Here is a 25,670-nt window from a genome sequence, read left to right on the forward strand (position 1 = left end):
CCTCCACTGGGAATTTTATTTTGCAAAGCATGCTTTTACTTGCAATGATATATTTTTTAACATTTTGCACACATTGACTCACCCAAAACTCTGAGGAAAGAAGCTTCACAGTCAGTTGAAACAACATGTTTTTATTTTACAATAAATATGTAACAATATTTAATTAAATACATTTATCAAAAATATTAATACTAAACACATAAGTGCATAAATAGGCCTTAAATTCAACAGCTTCATAGTGCTCATCATTTAAAGTAGCAATCAGGAATCTGAACAGCTGACTTAAATTATTGTTGGCTGTGTTTGCGTGGCCAGTAAGGTTTCATCATCATCATCAAGTCCATGTTGCGAATGAGAACCATTGAAAATAAATATAGTATCACAAAGTCCAGGGTAACTGAAGCTGTGGACTCCTTAAAACATGAAGCCGGGCATCATGGCGATGTTCCTCAACTCGTCATTGGTCATACAGTCTGTAAAGAAAAACAAGGCACGTTAGAAACCATGTTTACTACATCATTGAAGATTTTATAAACTGAACCCTTAAGTGTGAATATTGAACTATATCACAAAGCAAATCAACTTTATATTCTTGAATAAAAACAAAGGGCTATTTCAAAAGCCTACTGTCACTAGTGCCTACTTTTACTTACACTATTAAAAAGCCTACAATGTATATCCATAAATGAAGTATTTTCTGTTGTGGAAAAAGTGTTCAGATTCTTTACTAATACCACACTGTAAAAATACTACATTTCAAGTCAAAGTACTGCATCGAGAATGGTACTTAGGTAAACGCCTTTAAGTACGATCAGGAAAATGTAGTTTAAGTATTAGGAGTAAAAGGACTCAAAAAAAAAAGTACAGTTCATTTTCTGTGAACTCGCTCATGGTTTTAGTTACTTAAATATAATGTTGGATTGGTTTAATCTACAGCAGATAATCAGATTAAACGTTTAGTGTGTCCAAATCTGAATGTATAAAGTAACTAGTTAATACATTTGTAAAAAAAATTAGTGTCGTAAAACGTACATTTGCTTCCAAAACAGGAAGTAAATAAAATACTCAGTTAGTTCAAGTACAAGTAGGCGACCAGTTACTTTCCACGGCTGACTATTTTTAATTGTTAGGCTACTTTTACATAGTCTGAGTCACTAGGCGACTTCTTCCACCACTTACTGTTACTACCAAACTTTAAGAACTGCGTAATAATTTCTCCCTTTAACTTTTATTCACTTCGCTATCCGCCCCCACGCTACCACTTCCAATGCCACTTCTGAACCACAGAGTACTTACTTTCTCCGCCCCTCCGCGGTGAGCTTTTCCCAATGAACAACCGCCAAACTTTCCTAAACGACCGCCGGAGCACCCTGCCTCTGGAGCCGGGGGAGGCGTCGCTCTCCTCGGCTTGAGTCTCGGGGAACTCCTCGGTGTCGTAACAACCAGGACAGTCGTCTTCCTCCGGGTTATCGTGCTCTTCCTCCTGGTCTAGGACTCCCGAGGATATGAGCCGCTCCATGACGCTCTCGTCCACTCTCAGCTCGGATCTCAGCGTCCCGGAGACGGAGGTGGTTTGGCGACACAGCGGACAGACGATGGGTCCTTGGGGTCGTGAAAGGGCCAGGAGGCAGGACTCGCAGAAGCTGTGTTTGCAGTGGAGTTCCCGGGGACACCGACGACCCGCGTTGTATGTCCGGTAACAAACCCTGCACTCCTGTTCTGAACACATGTTGCTTTCTGGTCTGTTGAGTCAGAATTTAGTGAGGCAAGAGGTGATGTGTCCAGACTTTATACTTCAGAAGTACGTGGAAGGAGGAGGTGACCAACTCTTTTATCTGTGGGCCAAATAAAACGTATGAGTCATTAAATGACGTCATAAATGACGTAATGAAATCAAACATTGTGTATGGGATAAAAAGCATGTAGGCCTTTACATTTCCTTTAGTTAAAAAAACTGAATAAGGAAACTTATCACACAACAACTCTAAATAAGTCCAAACGTTATATAGAACTTTCATACACAAACTCAAAGTGATTCACAAACACAAAGACAATTTCCCAGGTAATAACACATAGCTGCGTGATTTAAAAGAACACAGGACTTAATAAAATAATACTAAATAAATAAACAAAATATTAAATATATAATAAAATAAATATGAAATATCTCCTGTATCAGAAAGACCAGGAATATAATGCTTACCAAGTCCAATTGTTTACATTTTTTAAAAATCAATAATTGTGATTTTTAACACAAATGTTACATCTTCCAAAGTCTTTAGAGTAAAAAGGACAAAACACAAAGCAAAAAAAGTCCCCCAGTCTTACTACGCCACTTCCACTGTGTGATCATCACATCCTCACTTCAGTTGTTCCATAAATAACCCCTTTGACATTAAGACAATTATATTTAACATTCCTTCTCGAAAACCGTTTCTTGAATATACAACTTATTTGGGTTTTTCTTATACAAAGTTAAAGATTGAGTGACCCCGACCCAGGACAGATCAAGCTGACCTAAGGCATAACTAAACATGTTAAAGATTAATCTCAGTTTGTTGGATTTGGACTCATTCATTGGGAGGCCGTATTTACAGTCAAACTGCTTTTTTTTTAAAGTCCAGTAAAAGAATATGGGAACGATATCCCTTCTTCTTATCCGACAGGCACTCCCCACTGACACTGCAGGGGGTGTGTATGTGTGTGCACACGTGTGTCTGTGCGCATGTGCGTGTGTGTGACGTCAGTGTATTCACTATGGTAATCCCCAAACAACTATCCTACTCCTGTCAGTTGTTTCAGCATGAACTCCTTTCATGGTAATTTCCGCTGAAACTTGGCAGACAATCCCAAATTGTGTGTGTGCGTGTGCGTGTGCGTGTGTGTGTGTGTGTGTGTGTGTGTGTGTGTGTGTGTGTGTGTGTGTGTGTGTGTGTGTGTGTGTGTGTGTGTGGTTGTGGTTGTGATTTTCTTGAGTAAACAACATAATATTTACAGTAAAAGGTTCTCTTTCTTTTTTTGCGTAAATGACCGTAAAAGAAAGAACGATTTCACGGAACTGTGGATTACCTACGTGAAATGTCTATCCTGTCCTACAACAATACATTCTGTACTGTACTTTAGTGATAGCAACAACATAAGAGACAGATTTTAGATTTCTGTAATAACTGTGTGTCTTAGAGAGTCGTAGAGTGAGACATCCCAAAACAACAGTGACACTTAGTTTGAAGATTAGAGAAATGCAGGAAAAGCAAATCTAGACTTTGATATTGCTCATAACATCTTTATTGTCTTGGTTATTGTTTCAATTTTCCCTAATGGTGTCAGTTTTAAGTCAGTTTAAAAATCTGTCTATTGAGTTTTAGATTGTCTGGATTTGAAAACATGTAAACCTATATCTTTAAATATCTCTGTTTTTAAGTGACAGTGATTCCTTTTAGCTAATCCAATATTTTTTGTAAATGTTTCATTTTCATTAAGGACTATTTTACTAAAAAAAGCAGAGCTCTATGTTTTAGAAAATCAGAGTCAGACTGGTAGTTTAAATAGCATAGTTTGCGTATACACACGTTCTGTACAGGACAAGCTAAAAACTAAATCGATGAGGGTGAAACAGAATATTACTTTGGGTAATCACTCAATGCTCTGAACTGTCACTAATTTACCTTTACAAGTTTTAAGTCATAGATGTGATTCACTACAATGTGAGATGACTTCAAATCAAGGTTAAGGAAACTGTACAATGTTAATAATCACACCCTTAGCCACACACTACTATTTTAAAACCCCTTCATGCTGACTGTGTGGAAGCATAATAACATCATATGGAGAATCTGTCATTTACTATCTTGTGTGTCCTAGTTACCCTCACATCACCAAGGGTTTAATTACTGCCGAGCAAACCACAGAGACGCCTCATGAGAGAGGAGGACGAGTAAAATCAGGTGAGACGGAGGGAAAACAGAAGGCTGCCTGTAAGCCGAGCTCCATCCACGTAGCTACAGGATATCAAGGTTGAAACTTGTTAATGTGCACACAATACAGGGAGGGAGACACTGCCAAGATGAGATCTGTACCAGCATGAGGAGAAGTATGAATTGTGCGAGAGGATATACCGGAACTGAAGGCGGGCATCAAAGTGTTCTCTGATCAAAGGGCTGTGCGGTGGGTAAGTCACTCTCTTATCTGCTTCTTAGGTGTTCGGATGAATAGCTGCCAGTGGCTCTCAATATAATCTCACTGAACCTGCTGGCCTAGATAAAAGGGGGCTTATTTGTTTAACACTTTCCTGTCACAACTTGAATGTCACAAAAAGTTCATTCCTGTTCATTGGATTTTAACATCCATTATTTATCTGGTTCTAATGTGTTTTGAAATGTGTTGCCATGGACCAATTCACACGAGACCACCTCTGCTAAGCAACAATCCGCGCGTAGTGGTTGTCCCATGTGAGCAATAAACAAAAAAGGGTGTCAGCAAAGCAAGTTTGTATAAAGCCATTAGCAAGTTGGCGCAGCATGAATACTAAAAAACAAGTGGGAAAAATTACATGTCTACGTATTGACATAAACTTAACTTTTGTTAAAGGGCCTCAGTTTGCATGTTTTGGTAGTTAATTGGAGCCAGGCCTGCTTTCCCCTTCATCTGCAGTCTTTATGCTAAGCTAACTGGTTGCTAACTGTCGCATCCATTGAAATGAGTGGTACCAATCCTGAAATAGCGCCTGTCAAGAAAGCGAAAAGGCGTATCCATATGAAAAACATATGAAACTATTTTTTGACATTGACATATATGACTCGTAAACATTTAAATACTGACACAATCTTCACATCAGTAGTTTAAATGTATTAAAATGCCTGTTATTAGACTTCCATGAGTTAGTCAAATCTGTTCAAAGTCATATCAGTTGTAGTCTCACGTAAAGGTTGTGGTACAAAATGTTGGATTCTACATTTACCGTGATGCAACTCAAATGTGGGTAGCGTGGCCGAGCGGTCTAAGGCGCTGGATTAAGGCTCCAGTCTCTTCGGAGGCGTGGGTTCAAATCCCACCGCTGCCAGAGTGCTTTTTGTCCAGCAGTGGCTCAGTCAGTAGGGGCTTGGACTGGGAATCGTAGTGCCCTTGAGCAAGGCACCGGACACCTCCAATCCCCCCTCCCCATTGCTCCCCGGGCGCTGCACGATAGCTGCCCACTGCTCCTAGTACTACGATGGGTTAAATGCAGAGGACCAATTTCACTGTGTGTGCTCTGCTGTGTGCATGTATGTGACTAATAAAGAGGGTTTCATCCTCCGATTCTGTATGGTTGAACCCTCTCTGCATAAAGCTGAGGTAACTAACATCACAAGAGCTTCGTATCTTGCAGTCAAATCCAAAATCAGTTGAGTACCCCTTTAAATGACCTAACAAAAACATGGAGAAAAGTGGACGTGCACACATGCAGAAAGCATCATTACATTGACTTATTACTTCCTCTCGAAGCTCTGCTTTTGCTTTGCTTGTTTTTTTCCCCCTTACTTCCTGCACATACTCTGAGTGTGCACATGGATGATTGTGAGTATGTGGGGGGGAATGGTTATACGTTGGATGGTTTAGTGGTTACATGGATGAACGCTATGACTCATGGGCTGTGGAATCTGTTCATAAAATTAAGAAGACACAAAGTGATATCCCAGGGAGAGCAGATCCTGGCATTTAAAAGCCACGTAGGCCTCCGGTGTGCCCTAAATTTGTTTTCTCTTTTCAGATTTGAGCAAAGATTCCTCTACTTCACCAACTGCATCCACCATGACAGAAAATGTTGTCCCTGCTACCCAGCAAGGGGACCCAGCTGCTGCAGCACCCAGCCTCAGCAGCACCCCTGGGGACCCGATGGATGTGGAGTGTCCCATCTGCTACCAGGAGTACAACCAGTACACCAAAAGCCCCCGGATGCTGGAGTGCACGCATGTTTTCTGCACCGAGTGCCTCCAGAGGATCCAGCTCTGCCCCTGCGAGCCCTCCAACCCCAGCAGCCCGTCCGCCATCCCCTGCCCCCTGTGCCGCCACCTCACCCCTCTCCACTCAGGGGACGCCCTCTCCTTACCCTGCAACTCCCGCATCCTGTCCAGGCTGCCCCCCATGGCCTACCGCCTGCCCATGACCATGGCTACACACCTGGCCACCATCACCCAGAGAGTGGTGCTGTCCCTGGAGGGCGACAGCAGGGACACTCGCTTCATCATCCTGCCCACCGTCAGCCTGCGGGTGCAGCAGATGCACCCGGAGAGGCCGTACGGGACGGCGCCGGGCATTGTGGGGGAACAGGAAGTCTTGGAGCAGAGCAAAAGGACGCTGTTCTGTGTGCAGCTGCTGGCCGTCACCTTCTGGGTGCTGTTTGTGATCACGTGCGTGGTCGGGGTGGTGTTTGGGCCACATTTCTTTAACAGGAATCATTAATAGGAAGCTTTTCTTATAGCACATTTAGCTTATGAAGTATATTATGATATAAAGCACTGTAAAAAGAAGGTTGACACGTGCATTTGGAAGAGAATTTTAAACACAAACTTATTTTCCATTATATTTAGTTGAATATATGTTTGACCACTATCTACCCTGTTGTTATGGGACCAATTTATATCCACATTTTATTTATAAAATACCCATTTACACCAATTCTGACTTGTGTACTGCATATTTGTTGCGCTTTCATTATTGATAGACTGATAAAGAGTTCCCTCTAGTGGTGTATTTGGTGATGTATGAGCTGAGATCAACATTTTAAATAAGGACTAAAACTAAATCTGCTCTGTTTTCACAAGAGTTTATAAAGTGTTCTCTTTGTGCCTGTTTTTAATATCATTATAAAGATTATAGCTGTCCTGCAGATGCACATGTTTGAATAAAGCGACCTTACACACACATTGTGCCTCTCTTTTGTGGCGTAGAAATACTGCAAGCACGTTCAGTTTTAATTGTGTTATACAGAAGGTAATGTATGTGCAATATGTTTATTGTGTTCCTATTTTTTTTTTTTAAATCCTTCCTTTGTTGTACTGTAGGCTATTGTTATACTTGTGCAAAGTATGTCAGTACCAGATTTAAATCAGAGCAAATGTTGTGGCATATTCTATCAAACTAAATATAGGCTTGGTGGAGCTAAACCCACTTCTACCAGCTGCAACGTTGAAGTGAAGCATCAAAAAGATTTTCTCCACTGATACACTGTGCTGTACAGATAGATAGACAGATAGATAGATAGACAGACAGACAGACAGACAGACAGACAGACAGACAGACAGACAGACAGACAGACAGACAGACAGACAGACAGACAGACAGACAGATAGTAAGAGAGTGGATCACATCACTCCAGTTCTGAGGTCTTTACACTGGCTTCCTGTCTGTCAAATAATTGATTTCAAAGTTCTGCTGGTTTATAAAGCATTGAATCGTTTAGGCCCTAAATACATTTGTGATCTCCTGCTACATTATGAACCATCCACAACTCTCAGGTCTTCTGGGACGGTTCAGCTTTCCGTCCCCAGAATTAGAACTAAAGGAGAAGCAGCGTTCAGTTATTATGCTCCAAATATCTTGAACAAACTCCCAGAACCCTGCAGGTCCGCTGCTACTCTTACTACTTTTAAAGCCAGGCTGAAAACATTTATTTTTGCTGCTGCTTTTAATTGAACTGTTCTTAACATTGCAACTTTTATTTGTGTATATTATATCTGTTGTGTTTGATTATCTTTGCTTTTAAACGCCTTTTTATAATGTGTTTATGCTGCACTACTTCTAAATACTCATAATGTCTTTCCTTTTTGTAAAGCACTTTGATTTGCCTTGTGTTGAAAGGTGCTATATAAATAAACTTGCCTTGCTTATACTTTATTCATCCCAGATTGGGACTTTCTTTTGTTACAGCAGCAATTTGTTCAGACATATATATATATATATTTAAAACGTGGACTAAAATATAAATATATAATATAAAATAAAAAATAAACAGCAAATGTATACATATCTACAGAAGAAAATACATATCACAAAGAGTATGAGTTTAATACATAATAAATAAAGTGTAATTAGCATTTGTGTTTAAGTGTATTTTGGATTGGAGGACTTTTACTTGTTACAGAGCATTTTAACTCGAAAGTATTGCTAATTTTGTGTAAAGAAAGCTTATTTCCCTAAATAATAAAAATCCTGGCGGTTGTGGTGGTGGTGAAGGGTGGCTGGGAGAGTACGTAAATCGAAAGGGGGCTACGTAATGACGTCACACGCCGCGTTGGCTCGCAAAAAGTGGTGAAAAGTTTTCTAGACCCCCTCCCCTGTATGTTTTTGTTAGGGGAAAAGTTGTTGGTAGTTAGGTCGTGTGAATGTAGCGTTTCCCCGTCGGTTTTTCGCCCCTCGGTAACAATGCAGGGGAATGCGCCCAGTTTTTTACTACTTTAAAGTCGGACCGCGAGTTTGTGAGCAGGGTTACAGACGCTTCACGTCCTCCGGCTCGGACTGAAAAATCTCAGTGGCCATCATCGTTTCACCTCTGCCGTCTCGTTAGCCACCTAGCTGCTAACTAACTCCCCAACAAAGTTACCCTCGCCTCATAGTGTGTGCTTCTCCTGTGGCAACCTCCAAGCAGAGATGGCGGAAACCAAAATAATTTATCACATCGACGAAGAGGAGACGCCGTACTTGGTGAAGATACCCATTGCTGCCGAAAATATAACTTTGCTGGATTTTAAACAGGTCTTGAACAAGCCAAACTACAAATTCTTCTTCAAGTCTATGGACCAGGACTTCGGGTGAGCTGCTGGGAATGTGTATGTTTTTAATCCTTTAGCAGGGAAGAGCTTTGTGGTTTGCCTGCAACATGAGGAGTGATAAACAGCTGGTGGTAAGAGTGAATATATTTTAAATGCAGGGGTGGAAGAAGTACTCAGGTCCTAGTAAAAGTGCCAGAGTGTAGGAATGCTGTGTTACAAGTAAAAGACCTGCATTCAAAATGTTATTCAAGTAAAAGTACACCTCAAAATATGCTTAAAGTACAAAAAACAGATTCCAAAATAATATATATTATATGTTTTTATTGTAATTATTGATGCATTATTGTGTTTATCACAGCTGGTCAAGGTGCAGCTAGTTTAAATACTTTGTATACTGCAGGGGAAATTGTGAATTTGAATCCAGATGTTACTAAATTCCTTTTCAAGTGTTGATTATTTTCACATTATTTATCCAAATCTGCAAAGTAACTATACATATAGTGGAGTAAAAGTACACCATTTACCTCTGAATTGTAGTGAGGTAGAAGTAAAAAGTAGTAAAATGGAAATACTCTTGAGTAAATGTACTTAGTTACTTTACACCACTGTTTAAATGCTGTGACAAAAGTTGTACACGTTGTAAAACAGCCATTGGAGAGCCTTTATTTTCTTAGTGGGGGAGCGTTAAGTTGGCGTAAGTAAACACTTAACATTCTTGGCTAATTAAAAAAACAAAACCTTAAAGGAATGCATGCATGTCAGAAAAGTCATTGCAATCCTATCTTGTAACCGGCTGTCGTGTATTTGTCACACGGGGGTGGGGGAAACTTATGGTGAAAGGATAATAAACTAGAATGAAACCAGCCAGGCAGGTCGCCGTTGAACCTCCCTCATCAGTGAAAAGTTATAATGACTAGTGATGAATTTCCAAGTGCTTCTATAAATACTGAGGGTCTGCAGGCTGGGGACATTTCTCAGACAACATCATCATTACAATGGGAGGCATTCCCTGTCCCTGCTGCTTTTTCTTTGCCCTAATCCTCATCCCTCCCACCCTCCTTCAGTCCATCATCTTGTGAAATCCTCGCCTTTTCTTTCTTTCGGGACTGAAGCCAGGGTTTTGTCTCCGCTCTTTAACACTTTGGCCTGCCAGCCATCCTTTCATTCCCTGGCTTCCTCCCTTCCTCCCCATCCACTCCTTCAGAAAGAGCAGTCTCCTCTACGCTATCAATTCATCTTTTTTTTTTTTTTTTACTTTCTGTGTAGCTGCTGTGCACAGGAATGCATGTTGGTGGTTTATTCACCCAGTGAGACCCGTAGGGCTTCTGTTAAATGCATTGTAGTCTTGGATGAGTATTAAAGCTGGGCTATTTGCCTCTTCTGCTCTTTGGATGGCAACACCGGAGCCTGGGCCAAAGGAGCTTCAGTATCAACTCAAAAACACAGAGATGAGATGGCTTTTCATTGGGGCTTGACGGAGCTGGCAGGCTTAAGCTGCCCCTCGGATGCACATCATCTGAATATTAATAGCAGCAACACCAGTTTCTGACTTGTAAAGACGTTCCTTCTCTGTGGTGAGTGGCGTTTTTACAATACTGAATGCCCCGGCTGAAATGATTTAGAAATGAGTCGGTACATTTCAGTTTTATTCTCTGGTTGTACAGCTGTTATATCAGGGGTTTTTTGCGGTCTCCCAAATTAGCTGAGACGCTTACTTTGTTATTTTGATTTCATTTTGTGCTCTGGGAGATTGAGTTTGTTTTTTGTGGTTTGAAAGCTCAGTTATTCACCTTTTCTTTTCTTGCAAAAATACGCAGTTAATAAGGATAATAATCATTCGTAGGCCTATTATGACTTTATTTAATTATCTATTAAACTTTTAACCAAACTACTTAAGTAGAAGAATGAAACTTCAAAAAACCTCCATTTTTTTTTTTAATCGATCATTTCTTTTATTATCTTTTTGTTAAATCACATATGAGAGAACGGTCCATTTCATATTCCCAGAGCTCAAAGTGACTTCTTCAAATGACTTGTGTTTTTCAGCCAAAGCTGAAGTATATAATGTTTACCTACACTGATATAAACCGGAGAAAAGCAACAACTTTTCACACTAGGAAGCTGGAACCAGGGGTTGGGTTTTTGCCAGAAAGGGATTTATACCATAAATAGGTTATCCAAGTTATAGCAGATTATTTTCTGTTAACATTTCACCTCCTATATTGTTTCGATTAATGTCTACCCCATTCATTGAAACAAGTGACACCTTTCTCTCTTAAAAGCAATACACAGAGAGCTTCTTTTTACAAACCAGTAGTCTTTTACATTTCATTCGGCTGACGCTTTTATCCAAAGCGCAAAAAATGTAGAGAATCAAACTCCAAACAACAACGAAAGTGCAGATATATTCACTCCAAGCAAGTCCTACCATTGTAAGTGCTGGTGAATGTGTTAAAGGGCCTAGTCTTCATTCCTGTATTCATCTTTGACGTGCCTCACTAAATCAAAAGTGTAATTTGCAAGTTAGTAGTCCTGAAGAGCCTGTCCCGTGTAGGCAGACAGGACATTAGACTCTGTATTCTTGAATTGCGCACACAATATGGGTGTTTTCCAAAAGCATAAAATCCCGTCTTTTAAAAAATGCACCCACGCCAAACTCTCAGCGGGGTTTTATGGCAGAAAAACTCAAATTTTAAACTTAAATCAGCATCACGGCGTTTCATTTGAATACCTCCAACAGATGAAAAGTTTCAAACATAGCTCTGAGTCAGCTGTCCAATCAAAGCAGGGACATTCCCCCCCACCCCCCCTTCTCCACACCAGGAGTGTGTAATAGTGTGTGTTTTCATTTGCCTTGGTAGGAGGCCAGCTGTCGAGCAGAGCTGTGTGTGTGGCAGTGGAGGGAGTGGGGGGGGGATCCACAGAGCAGGTCAGGGCTGGAGCTGCGAACCTGGGGGCCGGACAGAGGCCATTTGCCTGGTGTCTGGGGGTGTCCACGGGGAGAAGAAAGGGGAGACAGAGTGGGGTTGTGTTCGCTCCGGGGTTATTAGATATTCCCCGTCTGCGGGTGTGGAGGATCAGGAAGCTGTATAAGGAAGATTGATTGTTAGAAAGGCGATGCTGAGTTGGATACAGGAATTTGATATCAGCAAGGAACTGGAGAGTGAGGAAGCGGGGGCGAAACACTTCAGGTTGTGTTAATTCCAACAGGTCTAGGCATTAGGACGGCCCAATTTGTTGTAATTTAATCAAAATCGTAATATTGAAATGGCAGGAAGTAAAATGTTTGGTGTCGTGGAGCTGTACAGATATCCCTCCCCACAAATAGGGCCCACCAATAGGATTCTAAACCAATCAAAACCCAGTATTGTTTGGTACAGATCTTCCTGAAACAAACACACCAATGATACTGAGATTAACGACACCGTAATCAAAATGTCAGTCAACACAAGTTTTTTTCGCCCAAATGAATCCATCAATTTTATTCATTGGTTCTTTGTTTGGTTAAAAGAAAAAGTCAGAATATTGTGATTGTCCATTTGAAGTTACCAGAACTCAAAGTGACTTCTTCAAATGACCTCATAATTCCTTATTTCCTCCCCATCGTGCAGCCATACATATTTCGGCGTTGTTTGCACATTAGGCGATGCATCTTCGAGTGTGTGTGAAAGGACTCTGGACTGCGGCTGGTTGTTTATTTGGACGGTCGAGGAAGGAAAACAATTACTCTCCCGGGAGAAGAATGCGGCATCTGCTCACCCCGCAGCGCTGGGGGGAAATTAAACGGTTGGCAAAAAAAATAGTTTAGCTAGCATTCGGTAGCCACACACACTGCTCTCTAAAGCCAAGTGGTCCTGTAACTGTTCCCCACAACAATCCGGGGCGTATGTTAACACTCGCCCACAAAACCAGCTCTCAACAGCTGCTCACGAGAGCCCAGCAGAGCCTGACCAAGTCTCGCACAGAGGAGAGGCCGGCCGATGAAGCTGGAAAAATAACTTTTGAAGGAGCAGTCAAGTGTCCTCTCTGTAACACTCAGCCCCTGTCCATGTAATCTACTGTAATAACATAGTTACAAACTGCTAGGGGGTGGGGGGGATTACACAGCTTAGGCCTGATGTTTGTCTTTCTGACGAACATGCAGGACTACCACAGAGGAGCCCGGCGGATGTGCCTTTAAGGAGCTTTGCCGGGCTTTCTGTTGTGTATTGGATTGGCATGCATTTGGTTGAGTGACTTGTGTAATTTGTCGGGGAGACACAAGAGTGTGTGATTTAGCTCGCTGAATGGATTCCAATAGCGTCTGTCACCAGCCGCAGGAAGCTAATTAAGATTGATTGTGCGTTTCCTTTGATATCTGCTGTGCTAATTCCAAGCTGCGGGGCTTGGCTGGTGTTTTGGTAATACGATTAGCAGAGTATAATCCCGGTGATGTAATTGTTCCTTCATCACATGTAGATTTGATTTGTATGATGCAAATTGGATCTGAAAGAGTAGTTGTGGAAGCCAGGGGATTTCCAAGTACAGTTGTTTCTACGGCATCTTTGACCATGGCAGTGACCATGTTGTGTTGGAAAGTGCGGCTTCAGGCTACCTGTTAGCTACGCCGTGTTGTCTTTTAGCTGGAGGTTAGCTATGCTGTGTAAAATAAGGCAATGGCGTAGGAGAAAAATGGGTGAATCGCCAATATAAGGAAGTTATAGGCAAACCATGAGCTGTTATTCTCTATTCAGATGTTATGAATATTTAGTTTTGGACTGAAAACGAGCAGATACTCAATATTATTGCATTCAGATCTGGATGAGGGCTCAAGAAAACCTGACCAGGACACCCAAGTGTGAAATACGTCTAACTTGACAACCATCCCTTTATGAAAATCTCTTTAGCACTGATTTCTGGTGGGTGAAAACGTTGCAGGTGTTGATGTGATATACGCCAAGGTATTGCTCAACTTGAGTCAGCTTTGTTAGGTGATCCATAAAACATCTGGAACGCATGTAAAACAGTACGGCAGGCGAACAAGGACAGCTTGTCATAACATATCTCGGTCATATTTCTGAAATAAGCCAAGAATTTGATTTAGTTCACTCATGTCAGAGCATAAATCACCCTTTAATTCTCCTGCAGCAGTTCCACTTTTTCTTTATGACTCGACTAAAACCGTGGTGTTGTTCCCCCTTCATTCCCCTGCCTAGCTGTACCATCGATGTTCAACATTTTAAACCTGAAGCTCACTGTGTGACCCTTTTGTTTTGCAGGGTGGTGAAGGAAGAGATTTCCGATGACAGTGCCAAGTTGCCGTGTTTCAACGGCAGAGTGGTCTCATGGGTAAGACAATAAAAGCTATTGTGTTTTTTTTTTAGAAATGTTCGTGAACTAATTCTGTGCAAATGTCAAAACCTGGCTTTCATCTCAAAAGTCAGCCAGCATCAGCATGTTTCCAGAAACCACGTTTCCTTTTCCCGTGCATTTCCCCAGACCCCCCCCCCCCTCGGATTAATGAGGTTGTCTAATGAGCAGCAATAAAATGATGCAACTCATTTTAATTCGAGCCATTTTACCTGCAGTTGCGTTGTGTGTCATGTTGTGGCATCTAGATTTTGAGGTAAGGCTTGTTCTTTGGCTTAGGGTTGTTTTCTAAAAGAATATCTTGGCAGAAATCCCCTCTATTAGTGGGAAAGCTGAACAGACAGGCCAACGACGCTAAACAGGAGGAAACACACAGTCTCTATGAGGAGACTTTTTCTTGGAGCTTTAGCCACAATCTATGACTCCCTGTAGCCAAAATCATGGACCTGTAGCTTAGCTAGACTGTAAAATATTCACATTTGCTCCATTTAAGTAGTTTTCTTTCCTCTTTTTAGTGTAATTAATGACAGGACAGTATATTTTTGTAATCATCTTGATACTTCCCTAATTATCTTCTATATTTATCACAGTTTTATAAGATACAAGATATTTTTAAGTAAGGACTAAAAGGCCAAATGGTGTAATAAACTGGTTTTGCTCTCCTGTTTTAATGTGCTCCGATTTAGCTGTTCTGGTTGGTGGATCCATTCCTCATCTTTGTATGTTTTTAGGTATTCCATCCATCCATGCATGCAACCAGCCCCAAATATTCCTCCACAAAAGGCTTGGCAGTTTTCTTTATGAGATCTGACTGTTTTTACACTTGGCAACAGTCTCCTACTTTAAAGACTTTGCTAGGTAAGCCGATTTGAAAAGCTCTGCCGACACATAATCTAATGCGTCTGTACATCACAGTGATTGTTTGGCCATGCAGCATGTGGGCTTTAGCTTTCCTCAACAACTCGTGGCATAGTCTCGTATCTGTACTCGAGCGTTCGAGCTACGGCGCAGTTCAGTTCCCAGTTACAGTATGGTGTGCTGCCAGGTACAGTCTTCAGACTTTCCATTTCCCCCCCCTGTAAAAAGGCCCAGTTGTTGTGCCCCACCCTGCGAGTCGCATTTGAATAGAGACAAAACACGGGGACTGGGCCCAGCTGAGCAGGTCTGAGGCCGAGGCATCTGTTAAGTGCATAAGAAGGAGAGAAGGCTTTAAAAGGGGGGGGGGAGACAAAGCTCCGAGACCAGAGGGACTGATATGTGAGCTGCAGGCCAAGACGGATGGAGGGCTCCCAGAAGACGAGGGTTTCATAGACGCAAAGCCATTAGTGGGGAGAGGGGAGCAGGGAGGGGCCGTCTGTAGCGGCTGATAGACTCCATTCGGTTGAGTTATTTTGACGGGGAATGCGTTTAAGAATCTGAACTGCACCAAACGTCTTAATAATGATGCACTTTCCTCTGAATACTCCCAGCATTGTTAGACTATTTTCTTTCTTACATTACTCACAAAAGGGATGGGAATGAGTCCTAAAACCGGGGAATGAGTTAGCATTTTACAACTTCATGTTCCCTTGTCTCAAACAGAACGGTCTTTAGAACGTGTTTTGGTTTAGATGCCTGAAATAAGGTCTGGTTTACAAACGTTTAGATCATTTTCTTTTTTTATGTGAGTCAATTGTTGTGATTTTCCAAAGCTTTTTTGTGTCTTCAAAAGATTGGCTTCTAACAATGAGACCACTAAACGTCAGCAAGCCAAACCCAGTCTACCTTTAGCTTAGCATAGGTAGCAAGACGGTAGTTCTTTAATAGCTTTGTGTTAGCTATTTAGTTCTGTCAATTGCATTTTATCGTCAAAAAACACACTAGTAGTGTTAGAATTGGTCCCACCCTGAACACATTTTCTGCAATATTCCAAAATCTGATAGAAAAATCAAACAGTTTTAGACGACAGAGCCCCTCCGATGCTTATTTCGTTAGCCTACACCAATACGTCATCACTGCACCGCTTTATACTCCCATATTTCCCTCTGCTAAACTGGTCTCAACTACACCGTCCTCTCTTCCTGTGTGTGTTTTTATGGCCCAGGTAATTCGACGCTGCATGGCATTCATCCTAATTGTTCTTGTGTGCTAGCTGTGTGTGTGTTTGTGCGCTTGTAGGCACTTTTGTTGTATAACGAAGAGAGACAGGTTAAGTGTAGGATAGCATTTCAGTATGCCCTTGAGACGTCCATGTGAAAAGAGCCCAGTGTTTGTGTGTCAAAGTAATTGACATCGTACCCCGCTTTTCCTCCCTTCTCCTTTCATCCCTCTTGTTTTCTCACCCTCTCTTTTTTCAATTTTTTGATCGTCATCTCTACATCTCTCGTGCATTTTCACCTACATGCTTTTCTGCTCCTCCTTCAGCTGGTATCTTCAGACTCTCCGACAGCAGAGCTTCCAGTGGCAGTGGTCCCACCGGTGGAAACGACTACCCAGCCTTCGCCCCCTCCTCCCCCTCTCCCTCCCCTACCTGTAGAGAGGACCGGAGGCATCGGGGACTCCAGACCGCCCTCCTTCCAGTAAGCAACATTTCAAACATTAATTCAACTGTATATTTACCCAGAGGGGGGGGGGCATCACAAGGCGGTGAAACATGCTCACTAGCTGCACATTTCTCTCCTTGCTTTCAGCCTCATCAAACACCAGGGCTTCTCCCAGAGCTGTAATGTAGAAACTGTATCTTTTCTCGAATATCTCATACACTCCCAGGATTAAGTTACTACAAGAAGAGCACGAATACGTCAGCTCATTTAAACCCGATCTTAGTTGGGACCGCCCTAACTAGACCAGTTCTGGGAGAAACTTTCTGTACACTCAACATACACACAGACCTCCTTTTTAACATCAGCTTACATGTTGTTTAACTATATTATCAGCTTTCCCTTTTAAATCTAAGAGAACAAATAGAAGACAGATGTTGTCTATTGCTATTGAAGTCTCCTTATCCAGAGTTTAAGCAGGCTTTGGTTTAGAATATTGAAGTAATAAGCAACGTTAGCGTTTCATCAAGTTGTTTTCAGTCAATATGATGAACGAACCCCAATATCCACTCTCCATTTAGCTCTGTTTTGCTTTTCTTGAGAGGATATCTGTCGTGTAAGATGCTAAATGCTAGCTGGCTAATTGTGTCTGTCTGTTGCAAAGTGATAAGCAGGTTGTTTATAGTAGGTTTTCAGACATCTTTCGCTTTGACATTTTGATAATTGGGTTAGTTTTGAGACCAAAAAGTGAAATATTGTGTACTGAAAACCAAAACAAAAAGCTGAAAGAGGCTAAATCTTCAGCTAAAGGTAACTGCAGAGCTACGTGATGATTCCTTGTGGGTTTGACACGACAAACTGTCCCTTTCACATTACACACAGTTATCTGATCCATTGTTGACTTAAAACAAGTGATTATAGAAGCTCTAAAGAATGTAAAACAGCAATGCAGTCTGGTCATTTTTGAATAAAAGATGCTTTAAATAACTTTTTCTTCCTCCTACGAAAATATCAGTAACACGTTATTGGTAATAAAGAGGGACCTTGTAGGGTTTAAAACTCATTTTTACAGCCGTCACTGTTGCTCTCGTAGTATGTTGTCTGCAGCTCCCTGAGTTTGCTTGAGGGGGTCACATGGAGTTCATCCTGTCACTGCAACCTGCCATTACAACTGCAGCGCTCTCAGTCATTAGCTATCTCTGGATCTCATCCCGTCCTGTCTCGAGACAGCAGAAGGGTGCCCTGATTGTTCTCGCATCCAATTTCAAATTAACTTCACTAAATGTGCGGTTTAACCCAGCGGAGAATCAACCGCTCCAGTCTTTTTTCTCTCCAGGCTGTACTTGGAGCTGGATGAACTCAATTGCTTATACCGGAAATCTAATTCAAATTGCTGGGTCTCTGACATTTCTCTCGCTTTCATGTGGAACCACAAGGCGTCCTCTGTCTTCCTATGTGAACGGCATATTCCACCGCCCCATGTTGGCTTATGTTGGCACTTTGCCCGAGTTTATCAGACATTTCACTGAGTGCTTCCCTTCCTGTCCTTCCAGTCTCCATGCTAAGACATGATGCGCCGATAGCTCTCCTGTCATCCGATAGTTTCCGTAATGATTTAAGTAGAGGACATTATGGTGTCAGTCAGTGTCCGTATACAATTTAATGGGATCAGCATATCATATGTCAAAACCCTATATGGAAGCGGATCATATTGCCATAAAGTTAGTCTATACGTTCAAACGGTCAGACTTTGATCCTGTGTGTCCATATCATTTGAATGCTTCAAGAGTTTTTTTCATTGTATTTTACTTCCCTGTAAAGGCTATGCTGGAAAAACAGATGTCTTCCAGTCAAATATACCATTAAAACCAAACGCTGAAATTCCGTCATGCTTCATTTCTTGTTTTTACAGCCCCAATGCGACCGGCAGTGTGGAGACCCTTGACGACCAGACTGAGACGGAGTCTGTAGTTTCCTTCAGGAGGGAGAGGCCCCGGCACAGAGAGGGCATGGAGCCACACGGTGAGAAGCGATGCCATCAAGATTTGACACGCAGCCAACATCCCAACAATGACTGTGTGATACAATCAAGGAATGTCCAGAAGTGGGGGGGGTGTTTGTAATTCTGAAGAAGACAAACACTGACTTGAGCAAACATGAACAACTCACGGTGAATATCTTCTTCTGTGGTGTCGCAGGGCCTCGCATCAACGGGCAGAGTCGGCTGGAGCGCCACCTGGCAGGCTACGAGAGCTCCAGCACCGTGATGAGCAGCGAGCTGGAGACCACCAGCTTCTGCGACTCGGAGGACGATGACACCATGAGCAGGTGGGAGGCTGAGAGCAGTTCAAGTTAAAAGGGCCCTTTGGGGGGGGGAGACAAAGTGTGAAGTTTAGTTTATCCACTGGACTGTTGTCTCTTTTGAAATGTCTTGAAAAATAGAATGAAATATATCTTAAACACAGCTAAATGAGATCCAATGTAGACTCAAGAATCTCTAATTAGCTGTCCGTTGTCATGGTAGGTTTTTAGACCCAAAAAGGGGAGAATAGGGAAGACGGAAGCAGCCGTAATTAAAGGTTTCTGACAGCATGCTTCTCTCCTGACCTTTCACCTTCTGACCACCTGTAGGTTCAGCAGTGCGACAGAGCAGAGCACAGCCTCCAGGCTTCTCAAGCGGCACCGCAGACGCAGGAAACAGCGCCCCCCACGTTTGGAGAGGGTACGTATTATTCCGTTATCCTATTCCCCTTCCTTTCTCTCATGCTGGTGTTTTTGTTTTCATGCTGCTCTTAAATCAAGTTTGTACAGAACCATTGAACTGGTTTGCTCAGAGAACATATTTCTGTCAGTGTTTGAAAACAAATCTCATGGCAATTCCCCCCCCCCCCCCCCCCCCCCTCCAGGCCTCCTCCTTCAGCAGCGTGACGGACTCCACCATGTCCCTGAACATCATCACCGTCACTCTGAACATGGGTCAGTAACCTCTGATTTATTACGGCCATAAACAATGTGTCAAGTGAAATACCGCTCTGTACTATCCCCTCTGTGCGTGGTTTTGACACCACTTTGATTTTTTCAATGATACAGAGAAGTACAATTTCCTGGGCATCAGCATCGTGGGCCAGAGCAACGAAAGGGGGGATGGAGGCATCTACATCGGCTCCATCATGAAGGGTGGAGCTGTGGCTGCGGACGGACGCATAGAGCCGGGCGACATGCTGCTGCAGGTCAGGAGAGATTGAAGCTTGATCATAAATCAAAGAGTCTTTTCATCTTTATTTTTGAATTAGTTTTATATGGATGTTTTGCTGAGTGCTGATATATTTTGTTAGCTTTTCCAGATGTTTTTATTCGTTTTGAAACACAGTTGGTTCATGTCTGCATTTGTAATTAAATCATTTTGAAGTGCTGAGATATATTACCGGTATTAACCACTAAAATGAAATGATTTTTGAAAACACATTTCATGTCTCCTTTCAAATGCTAAGTAACAACATCAGTGCTATGTGTAGAGCAATTTTTTTCCAAATGTAAATGATAATTTACGTGATTTATATAACGTCAAAAGAAGGTCATAATTCCCACCATATTTTTCAAAAAATTGAGAGCGAGAGAGGGACAAAACGTGAGACAGTACAGAAAGCAGATCTGGAAAAATGAACCGTATAGAACATAGAACAAAATACCTGCCTTTTTGTTGCCCTAAATAAATTCCATTCCAAAACCCCTTCAAGGTGAACGACATCAACTTTGAGAATATGAGCAACGACGATGCAGTGCGCGTCCTGAGAGAGATCGTACACAAGCCAGGGTGAGCTGCTCTTTTTCTCATTCTACATATGATCAGTTTTGTCTGTCACATTGATGTTAATGTTCTCTTATTGTTGTGTTTCAGGCCCATCATCCTCACCGTGGCGAAGTGCTGGGACCCCTCCCCTCAGGGCTACTTCACCCTGCCTCGCAGTAAGTACAGCAGCCCCTTTAATATGTTTGCTTCTGGTACAGCTTCCTCACCTCCTCTCCTCCTGTGCAGACGAACCAATCAGACCCATCGACCCGGCAGCGTGGGTGAGCCACTCGGTGGCAATGACTGGAGCTTACCCCGCCTTCCCAGGCAGCTCCTCCCTCAGCACCATCACCTCCTCCTCCTCCGTCACCGAGACCGAACGTGAGAACCATAAACTATATCCTCCACTTTTTTCACCCAGTGTCTTTGTCTGTGTCGATATTCAAAGCCTGCTTGATGTTATTTTTTGTAAAGTATCTTTTCCTCCTGCTCCCTAACATCCTTCTCTTCTGGCGCCAGACTCATCTTTCACATCTGTCTTTCTGCTTTTGTCGCTGTTGTTGTGAGATGTGATGGATGATGTCTGCTTCTTTCATGCCCTAAATGTACCTTCCTGACCTTTTTTATTTGACACAATTCACTTCTCGGTTCTCTTTCATTTATCCTGGCATATCTAGACTCCTTTGTCCTTCCTTCCTTTTTTTGTTATTGCATTTTAATTTAAGTTATATGGTTACAGAGCATACACAGCAATTAATTACAATTAAAACTATTAACAAAGAGTGGACAAAGAGGTTAGAACGGATCAAATCAAATGACAGTATATAGTTAACAGATACTTCAGGCTCATTAGTAGTGTTTTTACAGTACACAATTTATGTTGATAGTAATGTGTGAATCCCTCTTCCTCTCTCCAGGTTTCGATGACTTCAATCTATCCCTGCACTCTGACATGGCGTCCGTTGCCAAGGCCATGGCCTCGCCGGAGTCGGGTCTGGAGGTCAGGGACCGCATGTGGCTCAAAATCACCATCCCCAACGCTTTCCTCGGTGAGATTAAAACAGAAACAGACAAGGGAGCACATTGGTTTCTCGAACTTTCCATGCCTCAGAGGACTCCACAGGACCGGCATTATGTTCTCAGAATTAAAACCGTGTGACTTGTAGGAGGGGGAAAAAACCCTCTTTACTAAAAACATCTGTTAAATTGGAATCACAAGAAGCCATTACATCAACTACGTCCATTATCTGCTTTCGGAAAAGAAATTCAATTTTACTATCATTTCTGCTGCGTTGACAGTTTATTTTACAGATTTGTTTTGGAGTGCTTATGTACAGAAAACATTTTACCCTTTCATTTTTTGCTAATGTCAGATAGTTGTTTAATGGCAATTATTGATGTAGTATAGTTACACTTTTGCTAATACTATTATAAAATGGTATTTACTTATTTAAAGGGGCCCTATTATGTTCACAGCTGGAGGCTCTGTTATGATTGGTCAACTGCTTAGAGATGTCCCGCCCCTTAGCCTATCACATACAATGTGTTGGAGATTTAGCCAATAGAAGCAAGAGTGTTATGTATTAATATTACTGTTTCGTGGATGTAAACAAAGGACTAAAATCAAGGCATTTCAGGCAGGCAGGGAGGGGGGGAGGGGGGGGGGCAGAATTTTTTTTATTTACATGCACAGAAACCTATAGAACACGCTACTGAACAGGGACAATCCAGAAAAGCAAAATAGGGCCTCTTTATTTTACAACATAGCAGTTGTTTACTCAGCGTCATACACTTTTTTGTAATTTAGGAATACTAGGAATAATAAAAAAGTGCAATGTTTGCTTTTGGTTGATAAAGTTCCACTTCATCTTACATGCGTCCTCATCCCCCACCAGGCTCAGACGTAGTGGAGTGGCTCTTCCACCACATCGAGGGATTCCAGGACCGCCGCGAAGCCCGGAAGTACGCCAGCAACCTGCTGAAGGCCGGCTTCATCCGGCACACCGTCAACAAGATCACCTTCTCCGAACAGTGTTACTACGTCTTTGGAGATCTGAGCGACTGCGAGAACTGTGAGTTCCTCCGAGACAACAAAGCGCGACTCAGATCTGGTCTGCATGAACGTTACCGCTTAATTACATTTGCACACATTCCTCTTTTGAACACACTTGTGCTTGTGTGAGCAAATCATGTGACATCTCAGTTATGGGAGGATTTCTTTAATGTGCTGCCATCGTTAAAGTTAGGATCTGCAGAAAGCACAACAACAAGGTACAAACTAGCAGATAGAGCGGTTTCAGGTCTCTTTTTGATCAGTTTCATGGGTGCCGTGCTGCCTGACTTTAAATATATGAATTAAAAGATTGAGGACATAATGCATGGATCGGGGTGATTGTGTTTGACAAGTCTCTGCTATAGACCTTTAAGCAACATGTATCCTCATTTATCTCCTCTCTCTCTTTCCCCGCCCAGACATGGCCAACCTGTCGCTGAATGACAATGACGGCTCCAGTGGGGCGTCAGACCAGGACACCTTGGCCCCACTGCCTCTCCCTGGGGCATCCCCGTGGCCCATGATGCACACCTTCCCCTACCAGCCCTACCCCACACATGCCTTCTCCAGCCAGCCCCCTCCGTACCACGAGCTCACCAGCTACAGCTACGCCCCGGGCTCCACCGGCAGCCAGCACAGCGAAGGTGAGACACACTGAGATCAGTAACACGTGTCAGTATTGTAGGATCCATTGATTTGGGAACAGTATAACAGAAAAAAGATGGATACCTGTGCCTTCAGTGATTCAGCTTTTACAATATAATCTTTATCTTGTTCGTCATTCAACTTCATGTATCTGCAATAGTGAGTCATGATGTCTGCGACCCAATAGATCCAGTAGTTTTTCAAATTCAAAACAATCTTATCTAGACATACAAGTCTTTTATTGGCATTGTTAAAAAGGTCAATGTAATACCCCTTTTTAGAGAAGCTCTGAGATATGAGAGCTGGATGTTTGTGGAAGGTGGGTAATGTATTTTGGTTCTGGCTGATAAAAAGAAGCTTCCAGCCACTAAAGGCTTTTTTTGCAACATATTTCTACAAATTTGCAACAGCTGCAACCACATACGTACGTCAATGCATCCACACACAATACCTCACAGACATTTGACCTGAATGATACATTTTAACTGCAAAACCTGTGGACAATTTTCGTACACGGACCAGCCAACTTCTAGAACGGGCTGTAGATCTGCTGGTCTATAAACTGTCTAAAAAGACATGCTATGACATGGGAATTTAGTGACAGTAGCTATTTAGGTAAACAATGCAAAGCACTTGGTTTCCCTTTTCTCTTTAAGGTAGGGGGTTGGCAGTTTGACTAGGATACTAACTGTTAAAAATTAAAGCTAACTTAGCAACTCAAACCTGTTTACGTCTTATCTGACATTTCCTGTCCGCCCCCAGGGAGCCGGAGCAGTGGATCGACGAGGAGCGAAGGGGAGCGTCGTCGCAGCACTAAAGGACCGGGCAGCACCGTGGGCGGGGGGGAGAAATCCCCCTCTGGCGGCGTCGGAGAAGGCGGCGCCGACTCGCGCTCGGGCAGCGGCAGCGAATCAGAATACTCCACCCGCAGCAGCTTGAGGCGCGGCCACGGCTCAGCCGCCCCCAGCGAGCACAGCCACGCCTCCTCCCAGCGCTCGCACCATCACCGCATTCCCCAGGCCCCCCACATGTCCCCCTACCCGCCTGGTATTCTGCCGTACAACCCCATGATGGTGATGATGGTGCCCCAGCATGCACACCCCATGGCGACCGCTCACGCTCTTCCTCACCCGCAGCAGATGTCCACCCAAATGCACCCGGCTCTAGGACCGCTCCCTTCTTCCACCCCAGGGGGGCCTCCGGGTGCCCCACCCACCCGTGACCTGGGCGCCGTTCCCCCAGAGCTGACTGCATCACGCCAGTCCTTCCACCTGGCCATGGGAAACCCCAGCGAGTTCTTCGTGGACGTCATGTAGAACTTCCTTTTGTCTGTCTCGTGTTGAGTGACCATTCATGTGAAGTTAGCGTACGGTTCCCACTTGTTTTGACAAGGGTCGGGCGGTAGCTTTATGAGCTCACAAAGGCCTATTGGATTGAGGGCACTTGTTACAAATTTGGTGAGAACAGGGTTTAACTTTGACAGAGAAAGTAAGACGAAATGAAAGCGCAGTTAATGTGGTATACAGTCTTTTTTATTAAATACACTACAGTTACTTTTTCAAAGCTCAATCCAGAATGACCAGTTCTGCTTTTTTATATTAGTAGATCTCAGGACAGATTTTGATTGTCAATCAGAGCTGCTCAACCTTTTCTTTTTTTTTTTTGCAATCCTCAAAATGAAATATTTTAGGAGGGGGAAACAGGTTCCCAAATCACCTACGATTGTCAGAGCCAGGAAGCGCACAGACCGCAGATCAACACTAGAGGGTGACAGGTACACTGTGTACTCGAAAGGATACAATCCTGTAAACAGGTTGGCAGCACAGGAGTATATTGAGTGCCTTACTCTTTGCATTTTTCGACATATTCTCACACTCCAGGTACATGAAACCAACTCGTCATGTTTCAGCATTGTTTGACAATGAACTTCTCTGTATATACCTACTACTCCTATGTAAATGCAACACTACAAAAGCTCTAATGTGAAAAAAAAAAAAGGTCCAAAAATGTCAGGTGAACTTGTGTTTAGTAGTCACTGTCTAGGCCTAGTCGTCAAATAACTCTTATTGTGAGGAGTTTTTCGGTGTGGACTGTAGCGGCTTAACGGTACTGATAGGAGAAAAGACAAGATGCTGAAAGCGGTACTTTTTGATAACATACAGTGTATATCTTAAGTAACTGTGATCCAAACGCCCCATGCTTATTTTTATGTTACTGACTCGCATTATTCACCCGTTTCATTTTTGTATGAGTGACTATATAAATCTGGTATAACCGAACTATTAAGGTGCTAAATGAAGATTCAACATTTCAAAAAAAGAATGACATTGACGGTGTCACGTTGTTTGATTTCTTATCTCCACCTTTGTTTGTGTACTTGAGAATAAATTTGATACTTACATGCTGTTCAGACTTCTTTATTTCAGGAGGGGATTCAAAGGTTTGTTAGCTGGGAATGTTCTCATAAATTGTGTGAATAAGTAGACTTGAGCAACAACTTTTGGTTTGCTCTGTGTTTGTTTGCCTTTCTTGGTTTTTGTGAAACGGTTATTTCTGTCTTGGTATAA

General features: G+C 42.6%; 3 protein-coding genes and 1 non-coding gene across 5 annotated transcripts; 3 read left to right on the forward strand and 1 right to left on the reverse strand.

Annotated features, from left to right (window-relative positions):
• Nucleotides 1-115: 115 nt before the first annotated feature.
• si:ch73-335l21.4 (E3 ubiquitin-protein ligase-like) lies at nucleotides 116-1,801 on the reverse strand. The gene is made up of 2 exons (XM_063900609.1): nucleotides 1,297-1,801; nucleotides 116-473 (listed from the first exon to the last, which is right to left on the reverse strand). Exons 1-2 carry the CDS (start codon nucleotides 1,727-1,729, stop codon nucleotides 415-417), a joined length of 492 nt encoding a protein of 163 aa, XP_063756679.1. The 5' UTR covers nucleotides 1,730-1,801; the 3' UTR covers nucleotides 116-414.
• si:ch73-335l21.2 (RING finger domain-containing protein) lies at nucleotides 932-6,900 on the forward strand. Of its 2 annotated transcripts, none has more exons than XM_063900608.1 (3): nucleotides 932-3,944; nucleotides 4,045-4,164; nucleotides 5,747-6,900. In XM_063900608.1, exon 3 carries the CDS (start codon nucleotides 5,788-5,790, stop codon nucleotides 6,436-6,438), a length of 651 nt encoding a protein of 216 aa, XP_063756678.1. In that variant the 5' UTR covers nucleotides 932-3,944; nucleotides 4,045-4,164; nucleotides 5,747-5,787; the 3' UTR covers nucleotides 6,439-6,900. The 2 variants fall into 2 exon arrangements, with proteins under 2 accessions (XP_063756678.1, XP_063756677.1); XM_063900607.1 differs by having other exon boundaries at nucleotides 935-3,944; nucleotides 4,045-4,168.
• trnal-aag (transfer RNA leucine (anticodon AAG)) lies at nucleotides 4,978-5,059 on the forward strand. Its single transcript has one exon. It is a non-coding gene; the product is annotated as a tRNA-Leu (tRNA).
• A 1,394-nt stretch (nucleotides 6,901-8,294) lies between the features above and the next one.
• dvl2 (dishevelled segment polarity protein 2) lies at nucleotides 8,295-25,502 on the forward strand. The gene is made up of 15 exons (XM_063900982.1): nucleotides 8,295-8,786; nucleotides 14,006-14,075; nucleotides 16,500-16,654; nucleotides 18,528-18,637; nucleotides 18,814-18,943; nucleotides 19,247-19,337; nucleotides 19,522-19,591; nucleotides 19,706-19,845; nucleotides 20,353-20,429; nucleotides 20,514-20,581; nucleotides 20,652-20,786; nucleotides 21,323-21,454; nucleotides 22,301-22,477; nucleotides 22,878-23,102; nucleotides 23,866-25,502. The coding sequence occupies exons 1-15, from the start codon at nucleotides 8,626-8,628 to the stop codon at nucleotides 24,417-24,419; spliced, it is 2,295 nt and encodes a 764-aa protein (XP_063757052.1). The 5' UTR covers nucleotides 8,295-8,625; the 3' UTR covers nucleotides 24,420-25,502.
• The last annotated feature ends 168 nt before the right edge of the window (nucleotides 25,503-25,670 follow it).

This window comes from Eleginops maclovinus, chromosome 14 (assembly GCF_036324505.1).
Source record: "Eleginops maclovinus isolate JMC-PN-2008 ecotype Puerto Natales chromosome 14, JC_Emac_rtc_rv5, whole genome shotgun sequence".
In the NCBI taxonomy this organism is placed as follows: Eukaryota; Metazoa; Chordata; class Actinopteri; order Perciformes; family Eleginopidae; genus Eleginops; species Eleginops maclovinus.